The following is a 21022-nucleotide window of genomic DNA, read 5'->3' on the forward strand; positions in this document are numbered from 1 at the left end:
CAACCATAAGCCCAGCTTCTGGCTGAGTGGCACTCCCCCTGTGGGAGTGCTCTGACCACCAGGGCGCAGCTCCTGGATCAGGGTGGGGGTCGCAATTGGGTGCCTGGCCAGCCTGGGTGAGGGGATGATGGCTGTTTGCAGCTGGTCACACGCCCTTGAGGGTGGGGGTCCCCACTGGGGTGCCTGGCCAGTCTGGGTGAGGGGCTGAGGGCCGTTTTCAGGCTGGCAGGTGACTGAAGCTCCCAACCTCTCCTTTTTTTCTTTTTTTCTTTTTTTCAAAAATATATTTTATTGATTTTTTTACAGAGAGGAAGGGAGAGAGATAGAGAGTTAGAAACATCAATGAGAGAGAACCATCGATTAGCTGCCTCCTGCACATCTCCCACTGGGGATGTGCCCGCAACCCAGGTACATGCCCTTGACCGGAATCGAACCCGGGACCTCTCAGTCCGCAGGCCGACGGTCTATCCACTGAGCCAAACCGGTTTCGGCTCGTTTTTTTTTTTTATTCTGGGATTTATTTACCTTCTGTGGCTGTCACTGGAACTGAGAGCCGGCTTTAGCTCTGAGGCTCGGCTCCAGCTCTGAGACCTTGGCTGCTGAAAGCAAATATCTGGTTTGTTTGGCTTCTATAATTGAAACACTGTTGCAACTCCAGCTCTGAGGCCCAGCTGGCTGAAAGCAGGTTTCTGGGGTTTGTTTAGCTTCTATAATTGCAACATTGTTTCTTAGAGTGCAGCTCAGAGGCCGGCAGCGGCAGGCGGGGAACCTTGGCTTCCTCCATCACTGGAGCAAGCAAGCCTCCTGTTCGCTTCAGCTGCCTGGCTGCCGGCTGCCATCTTGGTTGGCAGTTAATTTGCATATTGCACTGATTAGCCAATGGGAAGGGTAGCGAAGTTACAGTTAATTACCATGTTTGTCTATTATTAGATAGGATGATTAAGAAATCAAAATCCCATTTGATACCAAAATCTTAAATATGAATTAATTAGGTCACTGTTTGAAAGCCTTGGAGACGGTCCCTGTGGGAATGAAATATCATAGAAGTGATTTTTAAAAAGGTAATCTGTAGGGGAAGGTAGAATGACTAGTATAGGGTGGGTATCCTCGAGGAAAGGGAGGACTTTATGGAGGAGAGAGAGGCAAATATAAGAGATGATTTTTCATAACCCTTCTTAGGATTATCAATTTCAAACTGCTCAGCAGAGCCCTATAGTTAGGTAGATTTAACAAAGGAAGTGAGGGAGATCTGCCCAGTCCTCCACTCCCACTGTTCCATCCTGGGTACATGGCTTTTGTTTTAAATTTTGGACTATGATTTCATTGGGAGTATTTTGTAGCTACAATTTCAAAAATTACTTCTCTGGAACATTTGTACTAAAGTTAGCCTTTAGTAACTTCATGCAGAATCCCTGCATGAGTTGTTTGACTTGTCCATGTGAGGCCAGAACACTCTTGCTATTGCCCCTCTGTCATAGGCTCTTAACCATTTCTGAACAGGTAGTTAGAATCCTATTCCCTGTCCAGGAAGTTCACTTTCCTCCCTTTACTATAAGGTTGGTGACTTAAATGGGTGGAATACTTATTCCACTCTCCTGATTATTTCAAAAGTCACTACTTTTTAGTTTAAAAAACCTAAAACCTATGACATTAGTGTGCATACTTAAAACAAATTATTGTTTTTAGGTTCAAGCTGAAGAAGAAATATTAGAGAAAAATCTAATTAACTGTGAAAAAGAAAATAAAAGGCTACAGGAAAAGTGTGCTCTATATAAAAGTGACCTTGAAATTCTAAAAGAGAAATTAAGGTACAGTATCCCGTTGTAGAAAAGGATTTTTGTGGGGAAATGAAGAAATTGAAGCATTTCGGAATAGAGTATTTTGTATATTTTAATTGTGGTCTTAAATTATGTAGAAAGATAGGCTTCATGACAAATTGTTTTCTAGATATAATGAAGTGAGAATTTTAAATGAATAAAATGGATGTTGATATACTTGTAGATATAGAATAATATCACAATTTTTGCTTTGCAAATATTTAGAGAAAATTAACACACACTTAATGTTCTTATAGTGTGACCACATTAGCTAGTTAGTAAAATACGTATCTTCAAATCATGAAGAATCACCTAGTCCAGCCTTCTCCCTTTAGAAAGGGAACTGATTAAATACATTAACAATTCTAAAGATTAGATTGTCATAATGTTTGACATATATTTATAGGTATATGTATTTGAAAATAGTAATGCTTCGTAATCTGTTAATGGTTGATTAGACTTTACCTTATGGAGTTGTGGCTGATACTTCATCATTGTTCCTTACATGATCTAAAACTTTCTTAAAGCTGTAAAAAGTTGTGTCAGGATTTTGGAGTTACACCTCCTGTTTCACACTTTTAAAAAGGAACAGAAATGTTTCTGAGATAATGGGGTTATCCTACCCTACTACTTACTGTGAGACACCGGGCAAGTTTCATAACCTTTCTGTGCCTCAGTTTCCCCAAATATAAACTGGAAGTAATAATAGTGCTACCACATAAAGTTGTGAGTACCTGGCATGCAGAAAGTAGGCACATGGCAAATGTGAGCAGATATTTTTATTTCAAAATTAAGCTTTAAAATATTTTGTATGAGATTAACTAAATACCATTATTAAAAATGAATATGTTTTAATTTTTCTGCTTTTTTTTCTTCATAGGCAGTTAAAAGAAGAAAATAACGATGGAAAAGAAAAAATAAGAATCATGGCAGTGAAAAATTCAGAAATAATGGCACAATTATCTGAATCTAGACAAAGTATTTTGAAGCTAGAGAGTGAATTAGAGGACAAAGACGAAATACTTCGAGAAAAATTTTCTCTAATAAATGAAAACAGAGAATTAAAGGTCCGTATTGCAACACAGAATGAGCGACTGGATGTATGTCAGCAAGAAATAGAAAGTTCAAGAGTGGAACTGAGACATTTGGATAAAATTATGTCCCGATTGCCGGTAAGTATGAGTGAAAGGGAAAATTTTACTGAAGTGCTTTATAAGAAACCATCATTTTGTGGTTGATTTATTAGCTTCTGTTTTTTTTTTTTTTTAGATGTCTATACTTTCAAACATCAATTTCTTTTCTGTCTAATTCTTATTTTTTTTCTTTTTTACTTTCTACTATTTCAGCCTTTCTCAGTCTCTCAGATGTCATATATAAGAATGGCACAGAATTTTTTAAAACAGCTTTTTAAAAACATTTTTATTTAAATTCTTTATTGTTTAAAGTATTACAAATGTCTCCTTCTTCCTCCATTGACCTCTCCCCAGCCATTCCCACCCCCCAGCACATGCCCTCATCCCGCTACTGTCTGTGTCTATTGGTTTTGCTTATATGCATGCATACATGTCCTTTGGTTGATCTCTTACCCTCCCTTCCTCCCGACGTTTGACAGTCTGTTCAATGCTTCTGTGTCTCTGGATCTATTTTTGTTCATTACATTCTACAAATGAGTGAGATCATGTGATATTTATCTTTCTCTGACTGGCTAATTTTGCTTAGCATAATGCTCTCCAGGTCCATCCATGATGTTGCAAATGGTAAGAATTCTTTCTTTTTTACAAAAGCATAGTATTTCATTGTGTAGATGTACCACAGTTTTTTAATCAGCTTATATGCTGATGGGCACTTTGGCTGTTTCCAAATCCTAGCTATTGTAAATTGTGCTGCTATGAACATAGGGTTGTGTATATCCTTTCTGATTGGTGTTTCTGATTTCATGGGATATATTCCTAGAAGTGGGATTACTGGGTCAAATGGGAATTCCATCCTTAATTTTTTTTAAATATATATTTTATTGATTTTTTACAGAGAGGAAGGGAGAGAGATAGAGAGCCAGAAACATCGATGAGAGAGAAACATCGATCACTGCCTCCCGCACATCTCCCACTGGGGACGTGCCCGCAACCCAGGCACATGCCCCTGACCGGAATCGAACCCGGGACCCTTCAGTCCGCAGGCCGACGCTCTATCCACTGAGCCAAACCGGTCTCGGCCATCCTTAATTTTTTGAGGAAACTCCATACTGTTTCCCACAAAAAATAGCTTTCTTAAAGTGACATTTATATATCACCAAATTTACCCATTTTAACACTTGGAGTGCGGGAAACGAGTTAAGTCGGCTCGCGTGAATTGCGCGTACTCCGCGGGAGCCGTCTTTAACTCGGTTCATATAGATTTGTGGTGGAGTGCGGGAAACGTGTAAACTCGGGCCGATTGTAACTGCGTATTACCAAATATTTGTTTGAAATCCACCCTTTTGGTGGATGGAACAAAACCAAAAGACAGAGCCATCTTATATTTTGGCGGGAAATTCACCCGCACTCCCATTTTAAGTGTATTGTTTAATTATTTTTAGTGAATTTACAAGTTTTAGAACAGTTACCACAATCCAGTTTTCAAACATTTTTTTCATCTCCCAAAGACCCCTTGTGCCATTTATAATTAGTTTTTGTACCCACCCTTACCGCTAGGGAGCCACTCATCTACTTTCTTTTTCATGCTTTTGAGCATTTTTATCATCATTACTCTGAACTCTGTTTCAGATAAATTTCTTATCCCTGCTTCATTTATCTCTTCTTCTGGAAAATTCTCTAGTTCTTTCATTTGGAGGTTGTTTCTTTGTCTTCTCATTTTGGCTGTCTGTGTGGGTTTGTGACTATGTATTAGATCCTCTATACCAACGGTCGCCAAGACCACTAGTGGTCTGTGAGGTCTGAAAGGTTGGCTACCACTGGTTTAAGGAAACCTTTGGAGCAGCAATCGCCAACCAGTGGTCTGCAGATCACTGGTAGTCCATGAGGTCCGAAAAGTTGGTGACTGCTGCTCTACACCTCTCAATGTCTAGTGCAGGACAGTGTTAAAGGCTGTTTCTGACTAATTAGATCAGGCAAACACTCAAAGCCTCCAGAGACTGCGTCTGCCTACAGACTGATAGCATTCCTCTTGAATTGCCCCCCAGGCAATCATCTCAGGTGTGGTGAGAGTTTTTTTTGACAGGGTAGGGCGGTTGCTTCTGCCTGGAGACTAATTGTTATTTTTAATCTCTTAAGTGACCTAAGGGCAAGGTTTTTTCCAATAGGGTATGTCAACTGTCTTCCTCACAGGCAAGGCAAATGTCTATGTTGGAAAGATGTCCTGTGTGAGGGAGTGACTCAGCCCAGGAAACTTGGGGTGTCTACGTTCTAAACTCTATCCCCCTGATCCCCAGTCCTGACTTCTGCTCTCTCAGCTCCAGTACACTTCACCCCCTCTCTGCTGGAACACAAGATGGGTAGCTCCACAGGGAATTTTGTGCATTGACCCTTTAAGAGGGTGCCTGAATTTTCAGCTGCTTTTCATAGCCAGATGTTATGTGGGTACCCTCTTCAGTTTTGATGCTCTCTGCTGGGGAGCCCAGCTTGGGGATTAGATCCCAGAGTTCTCAGTGGCAACCCCTGACAACTGAGATATCTCCTTGGGACTTCAGTTGCTGTCTGTGGGCGCCCAGCCAGCCCTTTCGTGCCTCTGCCCCTCCACCAGTTTATGTGGTCTCCACTTTTGGTCCTTAGGTATCAGGGTTCTCTCCTGCGAGTTTTCTGTTGATTATTCAGGAAGTTTTTCTGTATTTTAGTTGTAATTCCAGTTTGTTCCTGGAAGCATGTCCATGCAGCATCCACTTACTCTGCCACCATTTTTAATCCCTATCCCACTCATCTACTTTCTGCATCTAGAGATTTGTCTTTTCTGGACATTTCTTATAAATTAAATTAACCGTGGTCTCTTTTTGCATCTGTTCTTTTGCATTCTTTTTTTTTTTTTTAAATATATTTTATTGATTCTTTACAGAGAGGAAGGGAGAGAGATAGACTATTACCCATTGTGTGGATATGCCACATGTTATTTATTCACCAAAAGGTGGACTGGGGATGTGCCCGCAACCCAGGTACATGCCCTTGACCGGAATCGAACCTGGGACCCTTGAGTCCGCAGGCCGACGCTCTATCCACTGAGCCAAACCGGTTTCGGCTCTTTTGCATTCTTAATGTTTTTGAAGGTCATTCATTGTGACATATATCAGTATTTCATTTCTTTTTATTGTTGACTATTACCCATTGTGTGGATATGCCACATGTTATTTATTCACCAAAAGGTGGACATTTGGATTGTTTCTACTTTGGGACTATTATGAATAATGCTGCTATGAACATTTGCATGTAAGTCTTTGTGTGGATATGTTTTCATTTCTTTTGATTAGGAATAGAAATGCTGAGTCATACAGTAAATTTATGCCAAAATGTTTTTTAATGTGGCTGCACCATTTTATATCCTTACCAGCAATGCATGAGGAGTCCTATTTCTCCACATCCTTGCCAATATTTGTTATTGTTTATTCTTTTTATTATATCTATATTAGTGTGTATGAGGTGTTATCACATTGTGGTTTTAATTTGCATTTCCCTAATGATTAATGTTGAGCAACTTCTCACGTACTGACTGAATGGTACAGAACATGAAAATGTTTTTATAATGTAGCCAGTCCCTTTTTCTCTTTAAGTTATATATGCATATGATCATAGTTACAAGTGAGATTAGGAAGAAGTTAAATTATACCTGTATCAGAAATTTGTTTCTGATAAGTGTAAAATAATGGTGAGATCAGGAGAAAGCTACAGATAAATGTGTCGTGGTTGGACGGTAGCCTTTTAACAATTTTAAACTGTCACGAAATTATGAAGCTACGAGGGACCTTAGAAAGTATCTGATTCAATACCATTGTTTTATTGGTGAAGAAATAGCTACCCATGAAGTTAATAACGTGTAGCGGAATTGAAACTGAATGTATGATTCTTGGTTCCCAGCCTCTGCTATATCTACTTTTCTAGGATGCTGATTTTTGATTATTTGCTTAGGTTTTTTTTTTGTTTTTTTTTAATATATTTTATTGATTCTTTACAGAGAGGAAGGGAGAGAGATAGAGAGTTAGAAACATCGATGAGAGAGAAACATCGATCAGCTGCCTCCTGCACATCTCCTACTGGGGATGTGCCTGCAACCCAGGTACATGCCCTTGACCGGAATCGAACCTGGGACCCTTCAGTCTGCAGGCCGACGCTCTATCCACTGAGCCAAACCGGTTTCGGCTGCTTAGGTTTTTAATGCACCAGTTTGCTTTGTAAATCTGATAGTAACATATGCAGATAGCATTCATCTTAAAGTGATATTCTAATTTGACTCAGTATCAAAATTTATTTAATATGAGATTCTAAAGGTAGTGTGATAATATGCTTGATCCTGTGTTTCATGCAGTACTAAGAATAACATAGTTTGGAAATGTGAGTTTTTTCATTCTAGAAAATGTGATTTGGTTATAATTTGAAGGTAATGGTCATATTGTTTACCTTGCCCCTTTTTACAACTAATTTAAAAATTCTGTGTTATTCAAGCACACAGAAAAGCACAGAGACCAATGTAGCATAGCATTTGCTAAATGTGGATAACATTTTGAATATCCACTTGAGATTTTTTTAGAATAAAATTTTACAGGTAAATGAAGCCTTTTTATATACCTATCACATCTAATTCTCTCCCTCTTAGAGGTAGCAACTATTTTGAAGTTCATGTGTATCCTTCTTGTCCATATTTTCAAAATTTTTTTTATTGATTTTTGAGAGGGGAAGGGAGAGGGGGAGAGAAATGTGGATATGAAGAGTGAAACATTAATAGGCTGCCTCCTGCACACCCCCTATCAGGAATCGAGCCTACAACCCTGGACATGTACCCTGTCCAGGAATCAAATGGCAACCTATTGGTATATAGGATGTTGTCCAACCGAGTCACACTGGCCAGGGCCTTCTTGTCCATATTTTATATGTTGCTGTTTTTTTAAAATAATATTTTTATTGATTTCAGAGAGGGAAGGAGAGAGAAATAGAAATATCAATGATGAGCCCTAGCTGGTTTGGCTCAGTGGATAGAGCATTGGCCTGCAGACTGAAGAGTCCCCAGGTTTGATTTCGGTCAAGGGCATATGCCCAGGTTTCGGGCTCAATCCCCAGTACGGGATGTGCAGGAGGCAGCCAATCAATGATTCTCTCTCATCATTGATGTTTCTCTCTCTCTCTCCCTCTCCCTTCTTCTCTGAAACCAATAAAAATACATTTAAAAAGAAAAAAGGAGAGAAATATCAGTTATGAGAGAGAATCATTGATTGGCTGGCTCCTGCACGCCCCGTACTGAAGATCTAGCCTGCAACCCGGGCATTTGCCCTAACCAGGAATCATTGATGCTCAACCACTGAGCCACACCAGCCAAGGCCTTCTTGTTCATATTTTAAATATTGCCACATACAGATGCATCTAGAATATATATATATTATATATGTGTGTGTGTGTATACATACACACACACACACACACACACACACACACACACACACATATATATAGTTTAGTGCATTTTAAAAAATACTACACGGCTAAAAAAAATACTACATGTGCTACTGTTTTTTTACATTCAGTTTTATGTTATGTAATGTTTCCATAATGATTTACATCATGCAGGTTTATTTAACTATTGCAGTTTTCCCATTATCTTTCTATTTCATAATGTATTTATATGTTCTATTGATGGATGTTAGGTTGTTTCTATTAAATTCACACAATTTCTCAGAGTTGGAGTTCTGAATAAAAAAATTATATCACAGATATTATAAATTTATATGTTTATTTTTATACTTACAGTTAAAAAGAGAAATGCTTGGTTTTAAATCATCTCTTGCTAAGCAACAGATGAGTAGTTTGTCAAACAAGGAAGACAACTACATTGGCTGCTGTGAGACAAATAAAATGATGATTTCGGAATTGAGGTATGGTTTTTAGGTTCTGAAGTTGTAGCAAATACAATGTTTTTAAAAACTGGTAATAAATTAAGATCTTTAATTGAAATGTTGAAAAATATACTAAAAGTCCAGAGTATTATAACAAATATCTGTTTCCACAACAAAGAATTGATTCTTTTAAAAAAATATATTTTGATTTTTTTACAGAGAGGAAGGGAGAGGGATAGAGAGTTAGAAACATCCATGAGAGAGAAACATCGATCAGCTGCCTCCTGCACATCCCCTATTGGGGATGTGCCCGCAACCAAGGTACATGCCCTTGACCGGAATCGAACCTGGGACTCTTCAGTCCACAGGCCGATGCTCTAGCCACTGAGCCAAACTGGTCAGGGCCAAAGAATTGTTTCTTAATGTTTTGTGATATTTGTTTCAAATCTGTTTATTTAAATAAAAAATAAAACATTACAGGATAGATTATACATTTTGATTCTTACCACTAGTCCCATTCTCCTCCTTAGTATCCACCATCATGAATTGGGTACATATTCTTCAATCCATTTTGTATATGCTTGCACACAGAAATATACTGTATGCTTATATTGTTTGTAATTTTGCTTTTTCACTCGATCATTTTTTAAATTCATCCATGTTGAAGTAAGTAGAGTGATTGATCGGTGCATGGATTAATGTGGTTAATTTAGTTTCTATAGCTGTATAAGAGTCCATCCTATAACAATGTCACAATTTATTCCTTTAGTGATAGTTACTGTGTTTCTAGTTTCTATCTTTTCCATACAGTGCTACAAAGTACACATTTATACATGTTAACTATAATATAGATGAGTTTCTCTAGTATATATTCCTAAAAGTGAAAATCTGAGTCATAGCGTGTACATTTTCAATTTTACTAGGTATCACCAAGTTTCTAAAGTATCTGAACCAGTTTATAGTCCAATCAGTGGTAGAAAAGAATTTGCATATCCTGCCCAATAGTTGACTAATACCAGTTTTAAATTTTTTCCATCTTGAAAGGTAAAAAATAGTATGAGATATTTTTATAGAACCTTTCTAATATTTTTTGGCTTCTTTTCTCTGTGCTAGGATTAAGCTTGCAATAAAAGAGGCAGAAATTCAAAAGCTCCAGGCAAATCTAACTGCAAATCAGTTATCTCAGAGTCTTATTTCTCGTAATGACATCAAAGAAAATGGCAAATTACATAGTTTAGAAACAGAACCTGTAAAACTAGGAACTAGTCAAGTAGGTGAGTATATTTTATTGAATTTTTAAAATAAATTATGATCAGAGTTCTCTGTGATAGTTTTTTAAAAATAAATGGCTTAACAACTATTATCAAACATACTAAATAATCTGTTATTACTAGTTATGGATTGATAAGACAGCAAAAATTATTTCAAAATTCTTAAATTTTGCATGATTCTTTAAAAATGTACTTTAGCCCTGGCCAGTTTGACTCAGAGGATGGAGCTTGGGCCTGCGGACTGAAGGGTCCTGGGTTCGATTCCGGTCAGGGGCACATGCCCAGGTTTTAGGCTTGATCCCCAGTGGGGGGCATGTGGGAGACGGCCGATTGGTGGTTCTCTCTCATCATTGATGTTTCAATCTCTCTCTCTCCCTCTCCCTTCCTCTCTGAAATCAATAAAATTATATTTTAAAAAAATGTACGTTAGCCCTAGCCCGTTTGGCTCAGCTGATAGAGGGTCAGCCTGTGGACCCAAGGGTCCCAGGTTTGATTTCTGTCAAGGGCATATACCTGGGTTGCAGGCTCCTCCCCTGCCTGGCCCCTGGTCAGGTCTCATGCAGGAGGCAGCCATCGATGTGTTTCTCTCACATTGATGTTTCTCTCTCATTGATGTTTCTCCCTTTGTCTTTCCCTCTCTCTTCCACTCTCCCTAAAAATCAATGAAAAAATATCCTCGGGTGAAGATTAACCGCCACCCCCCCCAAGTACTTTATTAAAGTAAAATTTCCTTACAATAAAATATTCCCCTAAAACAAACACTTGATACGATTTGTTTGTTTTTCATGTTTATATACCCTTGTTACAATCACCACAATCAGTTCTTTTTACTCCTTCCCAGTTTACTTTATATTTAATTTTCTTTTTTCTAACTTTTCTTAAAGTTTACTTTAACTTATTTTCTAATGTATTTAAATTACATATTGTACTTTCATTTCAGATATTTTATATCTCTTGTGTGTGTTTATTTCCTTATATTTAGGGACGTTTCAGATACCTGTTATTAGCGGTAGACATTAGGTTGTTTCCATTAAACAGCTTAATTCATGAGTGAACCAGATTTAATTTTATAAATACTGTTTTGAAGCTTAGTCAGTGTATAGTTGAATGTTCCAGATGCATTTGACAAAAATTAATAAGTACTAGTATTCTATAATTTTTGAGTGAAGTGTGTTCTCTCTTTTTTTTTAGCGTTGTTTTTTTTTAAACTGGTTTTAGAGAGAGAGAGAGAGAGAGAGAGAGAGAGAGAGAGAGAGAGAGATCCATCAGTTGTTCCATTTATTTATGCATTCCTTGGTTGTTTCTTGTGTGTTCCCTGACCGGGGATCAAACCTGCAACCTTGGTTTATCAGGATGATGCTCTAATCAACTGTGCTGCCAGGCCAGGGCTGGTGGAATGTTCTTTTGAATGTCAATCATGTGAAATTGGTTGATGGTGTTAAGTCTTTTTTATCCTTAATAAAAAAGTTTTGTGTACTTGTTCTGTAAATGACTGAGAGTAGTGTCAAAATCTTCAGATTTACATGCTGGTTTGTTAATTTATTCCTTTAATTCTGTCAGTCTTTACTGTTGATATTTTGAAGATATTATATACTTACATATTTAAGATTATTGTGTCTTCTTGTTGAATGGACCCCATTATTATAGTAAATGTATGTTTTTATTCCTGCTTATATACTTTATACTGAAGATTAGTTTGTCCAAAATTAATCTAGAAGCTCCAGCTTTTTAATTGAGATATAAATCACATATAACATTGTATTAGTTTTAGTTGTACAACATAATGATTTAATATCTGCATATACAAGTTATTATGAAGCGATTGCCAGAATAAGTCAATATCCATTACCACACAAAGTCACAGATTTTTTTCTTGTGATGAGAACTTCTAAGATCAACTCTTTTAGCAATTTTCAAGTGCACTATACAGTATTATTAACTACAGTCACCATGCTGTACATTACATCCCCAGTACCTTTTGACCACCTTCGCCCTTTGCACTCCCCCATCTGCTGCCCATCCGCCTCTGGCAACCACCTGTTTTTTCTCTGTATCTATGGCTTTGTTTTATTTTAGATTCCATCCACATATAAGTGAGATCATACAGTATTTGTCTTTCTCTGTCTGACTTATTTTGTTTAGCCTCATGCCCTCAAGGTCGGTTCATGTTGTAACAGATGGCAGGATTTCCCTTCTTTTTATGGCTGAATAATATTCCATTGCGTATACACACGTTTTCTTTATCCATTTATCTGTTGATGGCTACTTAGGATACTTCCATGTTTTGGCTATTGTAAATAATGCTGCAGTGAACATAGGAGTGCAGATATATTTTCAAGATAGTGATTTAGTTTTCCTCAGATAAATACCCAGAAGTAGAATTTCTGGGTCATATGGTAGTTCTATTTTTAATTTTTTGAGGAATCTCCATACTATTCTCTTTAGGGGCAGCACCAATTTACATTCCCACCAACAGTATACAAGAGTTGCCTTTTCTCTAAATCCTCACCAACACTTGTTAATTCTTGTCTTTTCATAATAGCCATTCTAATAGATGTGAGATGATATCTCATTGTGGTTTTGATTTGCCTTTCTTTAATGATTGGTGATGTTGAGCACCTTTTCATGTGCCTGTTGGCCATCTGTGTGTCTTCTCTGGAAAATGTCTATTTAGGTCTTCTGACCATTTTTTAATTGGATTGTTTGTTTTTTGTTATTGAATTGTATGAATTCTTTATATATTTTGGATATGAACCTCTTGTCAGATATATGATTTGCAAATATATTGTTTCATTCCATACATTTCCTTTTCATTTTATTGATGGTTTTTTTTTTGCTGTACAGAAGCTTTTTAATTTGATATAGTCCTATTTGTTTATTTTTGCTTTTGTTGCCATTGCATCACCAAAATAGAGTTTAAAGAGTTTACTCTCTATGTTTTCTTCTAGGATTTTTATAGTTATAGGCCTTATGTTTAAGTTTTTAATCCATTTTTAGCTGATTTTGTGGTCCAGTTTTATTCTTTTGCATGTTACTGTCCAGTTTTCCTAACACCATTTATTAAAGAGACTATCCTTTTTTTTTCCATTGTATATTCTTAGCCCCTTTATAAATTAATTTGTCATGTATTCATGGATTTATTCCTGGGCTCTTAATTTTGTTCTGTTAATTAATGTGTCTGTTTTTATGTGGTACCATACTGTTTTGACTATTTTGGCTTTGTAATACAGTTTGAAATCAGGAAGCTTAGTGCCTCCAAGCTTTGTTCTTTTTCAAGATTGCTTTGGCTATTTGGGGTCTTTTGTGTTTCCATAGAAATTATAGGATTGTTTCTTCTATTTTTGTGGAAAATGCCATTGGAATTTTGATATGGGTTGGATTGAATCTGTAGATCACTGCGGATAGTATGGATATTTTCACAATAGTAATTTTTCTAATCCATGAACACAAAACATCTTTCCATTTATTTTTATCTGATAGTTTATCACCAACTATTTTGATTAGTGTTTGCCTAGTATGATTTTCCCCCATAATTTTAACTTGTATTTTTATGTATAAGTGATTGTCTTATAGAAAGTATATATTTAGTTCTTGCTTTTATAAGCAGGTAGACATTTTTTGCTCCTTAATAGGAATGTTTAGGTCACTTTCATTAAATGTAACTATCAATCCTTGGGGGTTTAAGCCTACCATCTTGGTATTTGTTTACTATTTATTCTATTGACCTTTGTTCATCTTTGCCTTCTTAGTATTCCATTTTGGGTTTAAATTTACCATCTTAGTATTTGTTTACTATTTGTTCTATTGGCCTTTGTTCATCTTTCTTGCCTTATTAGTATTTCATTTTTTTAAATCTCCACTACTAATTAACTAACTATACCTATTTTTTTTAAGTGGTTGCCTTAGTGGTTAACATGTAGAGCTTTAATGTATCACAGTCTATCTTCAAATACAAAACATTTACAGCTTCAATGTATCACAGTCTATCTTCAAATACACAGTCTAGCAGCAGAAATGACAGCAGAGAAAAGTAGATATCTAAGTTATTAGAGAGAATAGAAAGAAGAAAGATGGATTAGCAGAAGGAATACTAGTTTTTAGAGGCGGTGATAAATATATGTCATAGATTCTCTGACATCAAAGAATAGAGCCAATGATAGATAGCTAGTGTAGAAAGTGAAATATTAGCAAGATGAAGAGTTGATAGGAAGAACTAAAGTCATAGTACATCTCTACTTGTTTCCACATCTATGTGTGTTTTCATGCATTTACACTATGCCTTTATAAAGTAATTCTGAAGCTCCCGTTATCTTGAGGTGTGAGGATAGGTGTGTATGTTTATAATGGAGAAAGGGTGTATTCAGACAACTGCCTCTGGTAACCCTCAGTTTTAAAATGCATCACTGAATTCTCATCAGTTAGTTTGGACTGGGAGTCACTGTTTTCAGCTTTTATATCAGAATATTCATAATGATCTCAAGTTATCCAAATACATTTTATGATTAACTTCAGTTTAAGGAGACATGACAAGGGTTTTGTTGTGTTGTTGTTGTTTTTGTTTTGTTTTGTTTTTTTAATACGTTTTATTGATTTTTCACAGAGAGGAAGGGAGAGAGATAGAGAGCTAGAAACATCGATGAGAAAGGAACATTGATCAGCTGCCTCCTGCACACCTCCTACTGGGGATGTGCCCGCAACCAAGGTACATGCCCTTGACCGGAATCGAACCTGGGACCTTTCAGTCCGCAGGCTGATGCTCTATCCACTGAGCCAAACCGGTCAGGGCTGTTGTGTTGTTTTTAAAACAATGATTTCTATTAAAAAAAATGGGATTTTTAAAGGCAGAGAAGGCCTTTTCCTGGTACAAAGGAATAGTTTTTCTAGTATGAAGGAATAGTCTATAAAAGTGAGTGATACTGCCCTGACCTGTTTGGCTCAGTGGATAGAGCATCCGCCTGCGGACTGAAGGGCCCCCGGGTTCGATTCCAGTCAAGGACATGTACCTTGGTTGCGGGCACATCCCCGGTGCGGGTGTACAGGAGGCAGCTGATCGATGTTCCTCTCTCATCGATGTTTCTAACTCTCTATCCTTCTCCCTTCCTCTCTGTAAAAATTCAATAAAATATATTTTAAAAAAAATAAAAGTGAGTGATACTAAGAAGAACTTATTCCCACTTTATTATGTATTTAAGTTAGAAAGTAATGTACTTACTATGTTCGCTTCATTATATTTTCCTTAATGTATATCTCATCCTCCATTCCCTTGACTATTCATTAGATCAAAAACTAAACTTTATGATTAAATCTTTTAACATTATAATAGTTTCTTTTGAAGTTTATACTGAACAATTTTCCTTTTATTTTTACTAGCAGAAAGTATAAAAGATCAAAATCAACATACTGTGAGCAAGCAATATGAAAGAGAGAGGCAAAAACTTGCTTCTGGAATAGAAGAACTCCGTACTAAGTTGATGCAAATAGAAGCTGAGAATTCTGATTTGAAAGTTAACATGGCCCACAGAACTAGTCAGTTTCAGCTGATTCAAGAAGAGCTGCTAGAGAAAGCTTCAAACTCTAGCAAACTTGAAAGTGAAGTAAGCTTGAATTAACAGTTTATATGGGCTACATTTTCATACAAGAAAAAATATATTATTGAAGGTTTTTAATAAAAATTGTATGTTTAAGTCCAGTTTTATACATTTAACAATATTAATGGTACCACATAAGTTATAAATTCTTCTATTTTTTTTCTTTATTGATTAAGGTATTACATATGTGTCCTTATCACCCCATTTATAAATTCTTTCTAAAATTTTGTTTGGAAACATTTGCTTTATAACCTATGTTAAAAGTAGGAAAATACACTTTAGGGTGCTAAAAGATCTAAAATTTGATGGAATTTATACTGTGCTATACTCTTATTTCTTCTAAGTATAACTTAATGTGGTTAATACACATGTACAAGTAAAGTATTTGGATTATGCAATTGGAAGAAAAATAGTGGTAATAGAGGATTTCACATTTTTGCAAACAGCAGAATCACCTGAGACTCCTGTTAAACATGCAGATTTCTGGATCCTAGTGATTTTGATTCAGCAGATACTGAGTTATGCTCAGGGATGTGAATTTAAAAAAAAAACTGCTTATGAATCTGGTACAGATAATGCTGTGGATTACATTCTGAAAAGGGGATAATGTGTGTTTTGTGACTATCTGATCTTCATCCCACTGAGGTCAGAACAAGGATAACTCATTAGGTCATAGTGGACCCAGAACACAGGTGTCTGTTATACTCATCCTTCAAACCAGGGGCTGCCGCTATCTCTGGGGGCACTTTTTAAATGTCTGAATTCTCATCTTAAAGTTTGTAGCCAAGAAAAAGACCTGTGGGATAGGAGCTTGCTTAAGTAATGGAAAAGGAGATTATATCAGTCTGTAATTATAGCTTTAGCTTACTTAGAAAATTATCAAGTACTAAGATTAATAACTTTTTTAAAAATTACAAAATTAGCACAATCTTGTTGAAAATACAAAAAGGGACAAAGGAAAAATAAATCATTGATAATTCTATTATCAAATAACTATTGTTAACATTTTATTATAGTAATTTTAGTTTTTAATAGCTTCTTTTAAGAAATGGGTTAAGGTGTAATCCTACTTAGACATAGAGGGTCTGAATTAAATTGCTTATGTATTACATGGATGAAACGAGCTGCATTGTATCTCTGATCTACCCTCCATTATTTGTTTTTCTTCTAAATTGTAACTCATTTTTTAAAGTAGGTTTTTAAAATAATTTTTCATTTTGATCTGTTTTTAGATGACAAAGAAATGTTCTCAACTTTTAACTCTAGAGAAACAGCTGGAGGAAAAAATAGTTGCTTATTCCTCTATTGCTGCAAAAAATGCGGAACTTGAACAGGAGCTTATGGTAAAAATTACCTTTTTTTTTTTTTTGGCTACAAATTCACCATGACTTTAAGGCATTTAATTCGTGACAGCATGTTTGTTTTAGTATTATTATTATAAAATATATCATATAGGAAAGTATAAATTCTAAACTCCTCCCATTATTCCTTTTTTGTTTTCATATCTTTAGGTTAATATTATATGCAATTGTTACGTACATTTTCTCATTTTTATCCTAGTAGAGTTGAAGGAAATAATAGTAGTTCTTTGATATTCGCAGTTTTTTTAAGTAGTTTAATTTTCTCATTTTGATACAATTTTTAAAATAACCATTTTGGCTTTTTAATAAGTATTTAAATATTTTTGAAGTTTGATTTATTAACTACTATGAATCTTTAAAGAATAGAGTATCACAAATATAATGCTTTACTAATATGTTCTTATGTAAAACTACCTCTCAATTAAATTCTTTTCAAGTGTTTTTGTATTCCTAGGAAAAGAATGAAAAGATAAGAAGTCTAGAAACCAATATCAACACAGAACATGAGAAAATTTGTTTAGCTTTTGAAAAGGCAAAGAAAATTCATCTTGAACAGCATAAAGAAATGGAAAAGCAGATTGAAAGAGTAAGACATTAATATTTTTACAAGTAAATATAGAATATGGATGCTAAAAATTACCTTAACATTACTAGTCCAACTTCCTTTTTTTAATATCTGAGGAAATAAAGACGTAGATAAGTTACTGGCAAGTACTATAATCAGAATCCCATTGCTTCTGAGTCTTTTTTTTAATTAAGAACAACAGATTTTTAAAAATTGATTTTTAGAGAGAGAGAGGAGAGAGAGAGAGAAAGGAAGGAAGGAAGGAAGGAAGGAAGGAAAGAAGGAAAGAAGGAAGGAAGGAAGGAAGGAAGGAAGGAAGGAAGGAAGGAAAAGAAAAGATCTGCTGCTTCCTGCTGGGGATTGATACTGCAAACTGGGCATGTACCCTGATTAGGAATTGAACTAGTGACCTCTTAGTACATGGGTCAACGCTCAACCACTGAGCTATCCCAGCTGGGCCTGGATCATTTTTAAATGCTTTCTTATATAGCACCCCTGCCATTTCAGTTTTAATCTTTTTTTTTCAATTTAAATATATATTTTTATTATTGATAGTACTACAGATAGCTCCCATTTCCCCGCCCCCTCTTCTCACAGCCCCTACCCACCCCCCCAATCATTATTTTTTCACATTACCAAACTAAGAGTGATTCTATGGATTCTTTTCCACTAGAGATATCAGTTGCTTGAAGATTGGTTGAGAATAGAAGCACTCTTAACTGTGGGTGGAAAGTAAATAGTAAAAACAAAAGTAAAGAAAAAGGTGTGAGACCAAGAACACAAGGCTAAGTAAAAATATATATCATTTGTATATGCTTAATAGCAGAATGGAGCTAATGAGGAAAAAAATATGAGCTTGAAATTTAGAGCAATAGACATTATTCAGTCTGAGCAACAGAGAGAAAAAAAAAATTTGGAAGAAAATGAACAGAGCCTCAGGGACCTTTGGGACAATATCATAAGGTCTAACATTCATGTCATCAGAGTCCCAGAGAAGAGAATAAGACTGGTACCAAAAAAATTATTAGAAGAGATAATGACTGAGAACTTCACAGTTTTATTGAAGGAAATAGCTCAGCCCATGTGGCTCAGTGGTTGAGCATCAACCCATGAACCAGGAGGTCACTGTTCGATTCCTGCTCAGGACACATGCCCAGGTTGTGGGCTCAGTCCCCAGTAGGGGCATATTCTCTCTCATCATTGATGTTTCTATCCCTCTCCTTCTCCCTTCCTCTCTCTGAAATCAATAAAAACATATTTAAAAATAAAGTAAAACCCTAGCTGGTTTGGCTCAGTGGATAGAGCGTCGGCCTGTGGACTAGAGGGTCCCAGATTTGATTCTGGTCAAGGGCCCATGCTTAGGTTGCAGGCTCGATCCCCAGTTGGGGTGTGCAGGAGGCAACTGATCAATGATTCTCTCTCATCATTGATGTTTCTATCTCTCTCCCTGTCTCTTCCTCTCTGAAATCAATAAAATATGTATTAAAAAATAAATAATAAATAAAATAGAAGGAAATAAGTTTACAAATTAACAAGCTCAAAGAAGTTAAATCAGTGATTCCCAAAGTGGGCGCTACCGCCCCCGGTGGGCGCTGCAGTGATCCAGGGGGGCAGTGATGGCCACAGGTGCATTTGGGGGCGATGAGTAACTGCTATTAAAATTTTTAAAAATTTAATTTCCAGGGGCTGAGTAATATTTTTTCTGGAAAGGGGGCGGTAGGCCAAATAAGTTTGGGAACCACTGAGTTAAATCAAAGAAAACAACTTTAAAATACATCAAAGTTCTTGCTGAAAACCAAAACCAAAAATATCTTAAAAGCATCCAGAGAAATAACACATTGCATATAAAGGAACAAAGATTAAAATTACTGTAGATTTCTCATCAGAAACCATGAAGATTAGAAGAGAAAACATTTAGTGCTGAAAGAGAAAATCCATGAACCATAGAATTCTATGTCCAGCACAGATATTATTTAGGGAATATGAAGATATTCTTAGATGGAGGACAGTTTAGAGATTTTGCCACCAGTGTACTTGTTCCAAAATAAGGTTCTTCAAGCAAAAAGAAACAATACCAGAAGGAAACTTGGAACCTCAGGAGTGAGGGAAGAACAACAAAAACAGTAACTATTTGGTTAGATACAATGCACTATTTTTCTTCTCTTAAGGTTTTAGGACATTTGAAGAAAAAAATTATAGCATGTCTATTGAGATTTTAATATATGTTGGTGTAATACATTGGACAACTACAACATAAAAGAGGAGGTTAAGGGATATATATTTGTATAAAGTTTCTACATTTTACTTCAAGTGGCAAAATTTAATTCTCAGCAAAGTATGAAGAATTAAATATGTATATTATAATCTTAGCAAAACCACTAAAAATGACATAGTAAAGAGCCAATAGATAAAATAGAATTCTGAAAATATTCATATATTTAAAAGAAGACTGGACAGTAGAAACAGGAAGGAAAACAGGATTCAAAGAGAAAACTAATAATGAAATGATATGTTTAACCATTTGTACACCATAAGCGTCTATAGACGCAAGCGGCGGACCTTTTTTAATTCAAAATATCGTGGCAGTTAACTGGTTAAATCCAGTCTTATAAAATATTACTTTATTTTTTAATTTATTAATTTTAGAGAGTGAGAGAGAGAGAGGCATCAATTTGTTGCTTCACTAATTTATACATTCATTGATTGCTTCTTATGTGTCCTGACTGGAGATCGAACGTGCAACCTTGGTATATGGGACGACACTAACCAACTGAGCTACCAGGCTGGGGCTCAAATATTACTTTAGATGTAAATGTTCTAAATACACCAAATAAAAGATGTGAGATTGGATTTAAAAAATTAACTCAAATATATATGCTCTTCAAGAAATACATCCTATATAATAAAACCATAATATGGAAATCAACTGAAGAATGGAACGACCAGTCGCTATGATGTGCACTGACCACCAGGGGGCAGACGCTCAATGCAAGAACTGCCCCCTGGTGATCAGTGCGCTCTCACAGGGGGAATGCTGCTCAGCCAGAAGCTGGTTGGCGGGAGCCTCTTTTGCTTCCAGAGCAATGTCTAGGGGAGCAGGCTTAAGCCGGCAGTCGGAATCCCCCGAGGGGTCCCTGACTGAGAATGTCGTGCACTAGGCCTCTAGTGTTAAATATAAAGATGTAGTAGATAGGTTAAATATAAAAGGTTGGAAAAAGATGTCCCAGGCAAAGAAAAGGAAGCTGCAGTGGCTATATAAATATCAAAGTAGATGTCAAAAGAAAGAAAATTGCAATTGAAAAAGAGGAACATTACATAATGATAAAAGGCTCAAACAGTCTTAAATGTGTAGGTACCTAACAAAAGAATTGAGCATCTGCCCCCTGGTGAAAATAC

The 21022-nt window shown here is 36.1% G+C and overlaps 1 protein-coding gene across 1 annotated transcript in view; it reads left to right on the plus strand.

Annotated features, from left to right (window-relative positions):
* Positions 1–21022, plus strand: part of CCDC18 (coiled-coil domain containing 18) — a 121596-nt gene that overhangs the window by 29923 nt on the left and 70651 nt on the right. The window contains exons 8-14 of the mRNA XM_023757670.1: positions 1687–1808; positions 2698–2989; positions 8756–8880; positions 9955–10115; positions 15483–15706; positions 16933–17043; positions 17516–17647. Of these exons, the coding sequence (XP_023613438.1) occupies positions 1687–1808; positions 2698–2989; positions 8756–8880; positions 9955–10115; positions 15483–15706; positions 16933–17043; positions 17516–17647 (1167 nt within the window). The remainder of the gene's footprint in view (positions 1–1686; positions 1809–2697; positions 2990–8755; positions 8881–9954; positions 10116–15482; positions 15707–16932; positions 17044–17515; positions 17648–21022) is intronic.

The sequence above is a fragment of the Myotis lucifugus genome, unplaced genomic scaffold, assembly GCF_000147115.1.
Source record: "Myotis lucifugus unplaced genomic scaffold, Myoluc2.0 scaffold_110, whole genome shotgun sequence".
Lineage (NCBI taxonomy): Eukaryota > Metazoa > Chordata > Mammalia > Chiroptera > Vespertilionidae > Myotis > Myotis lucifugus.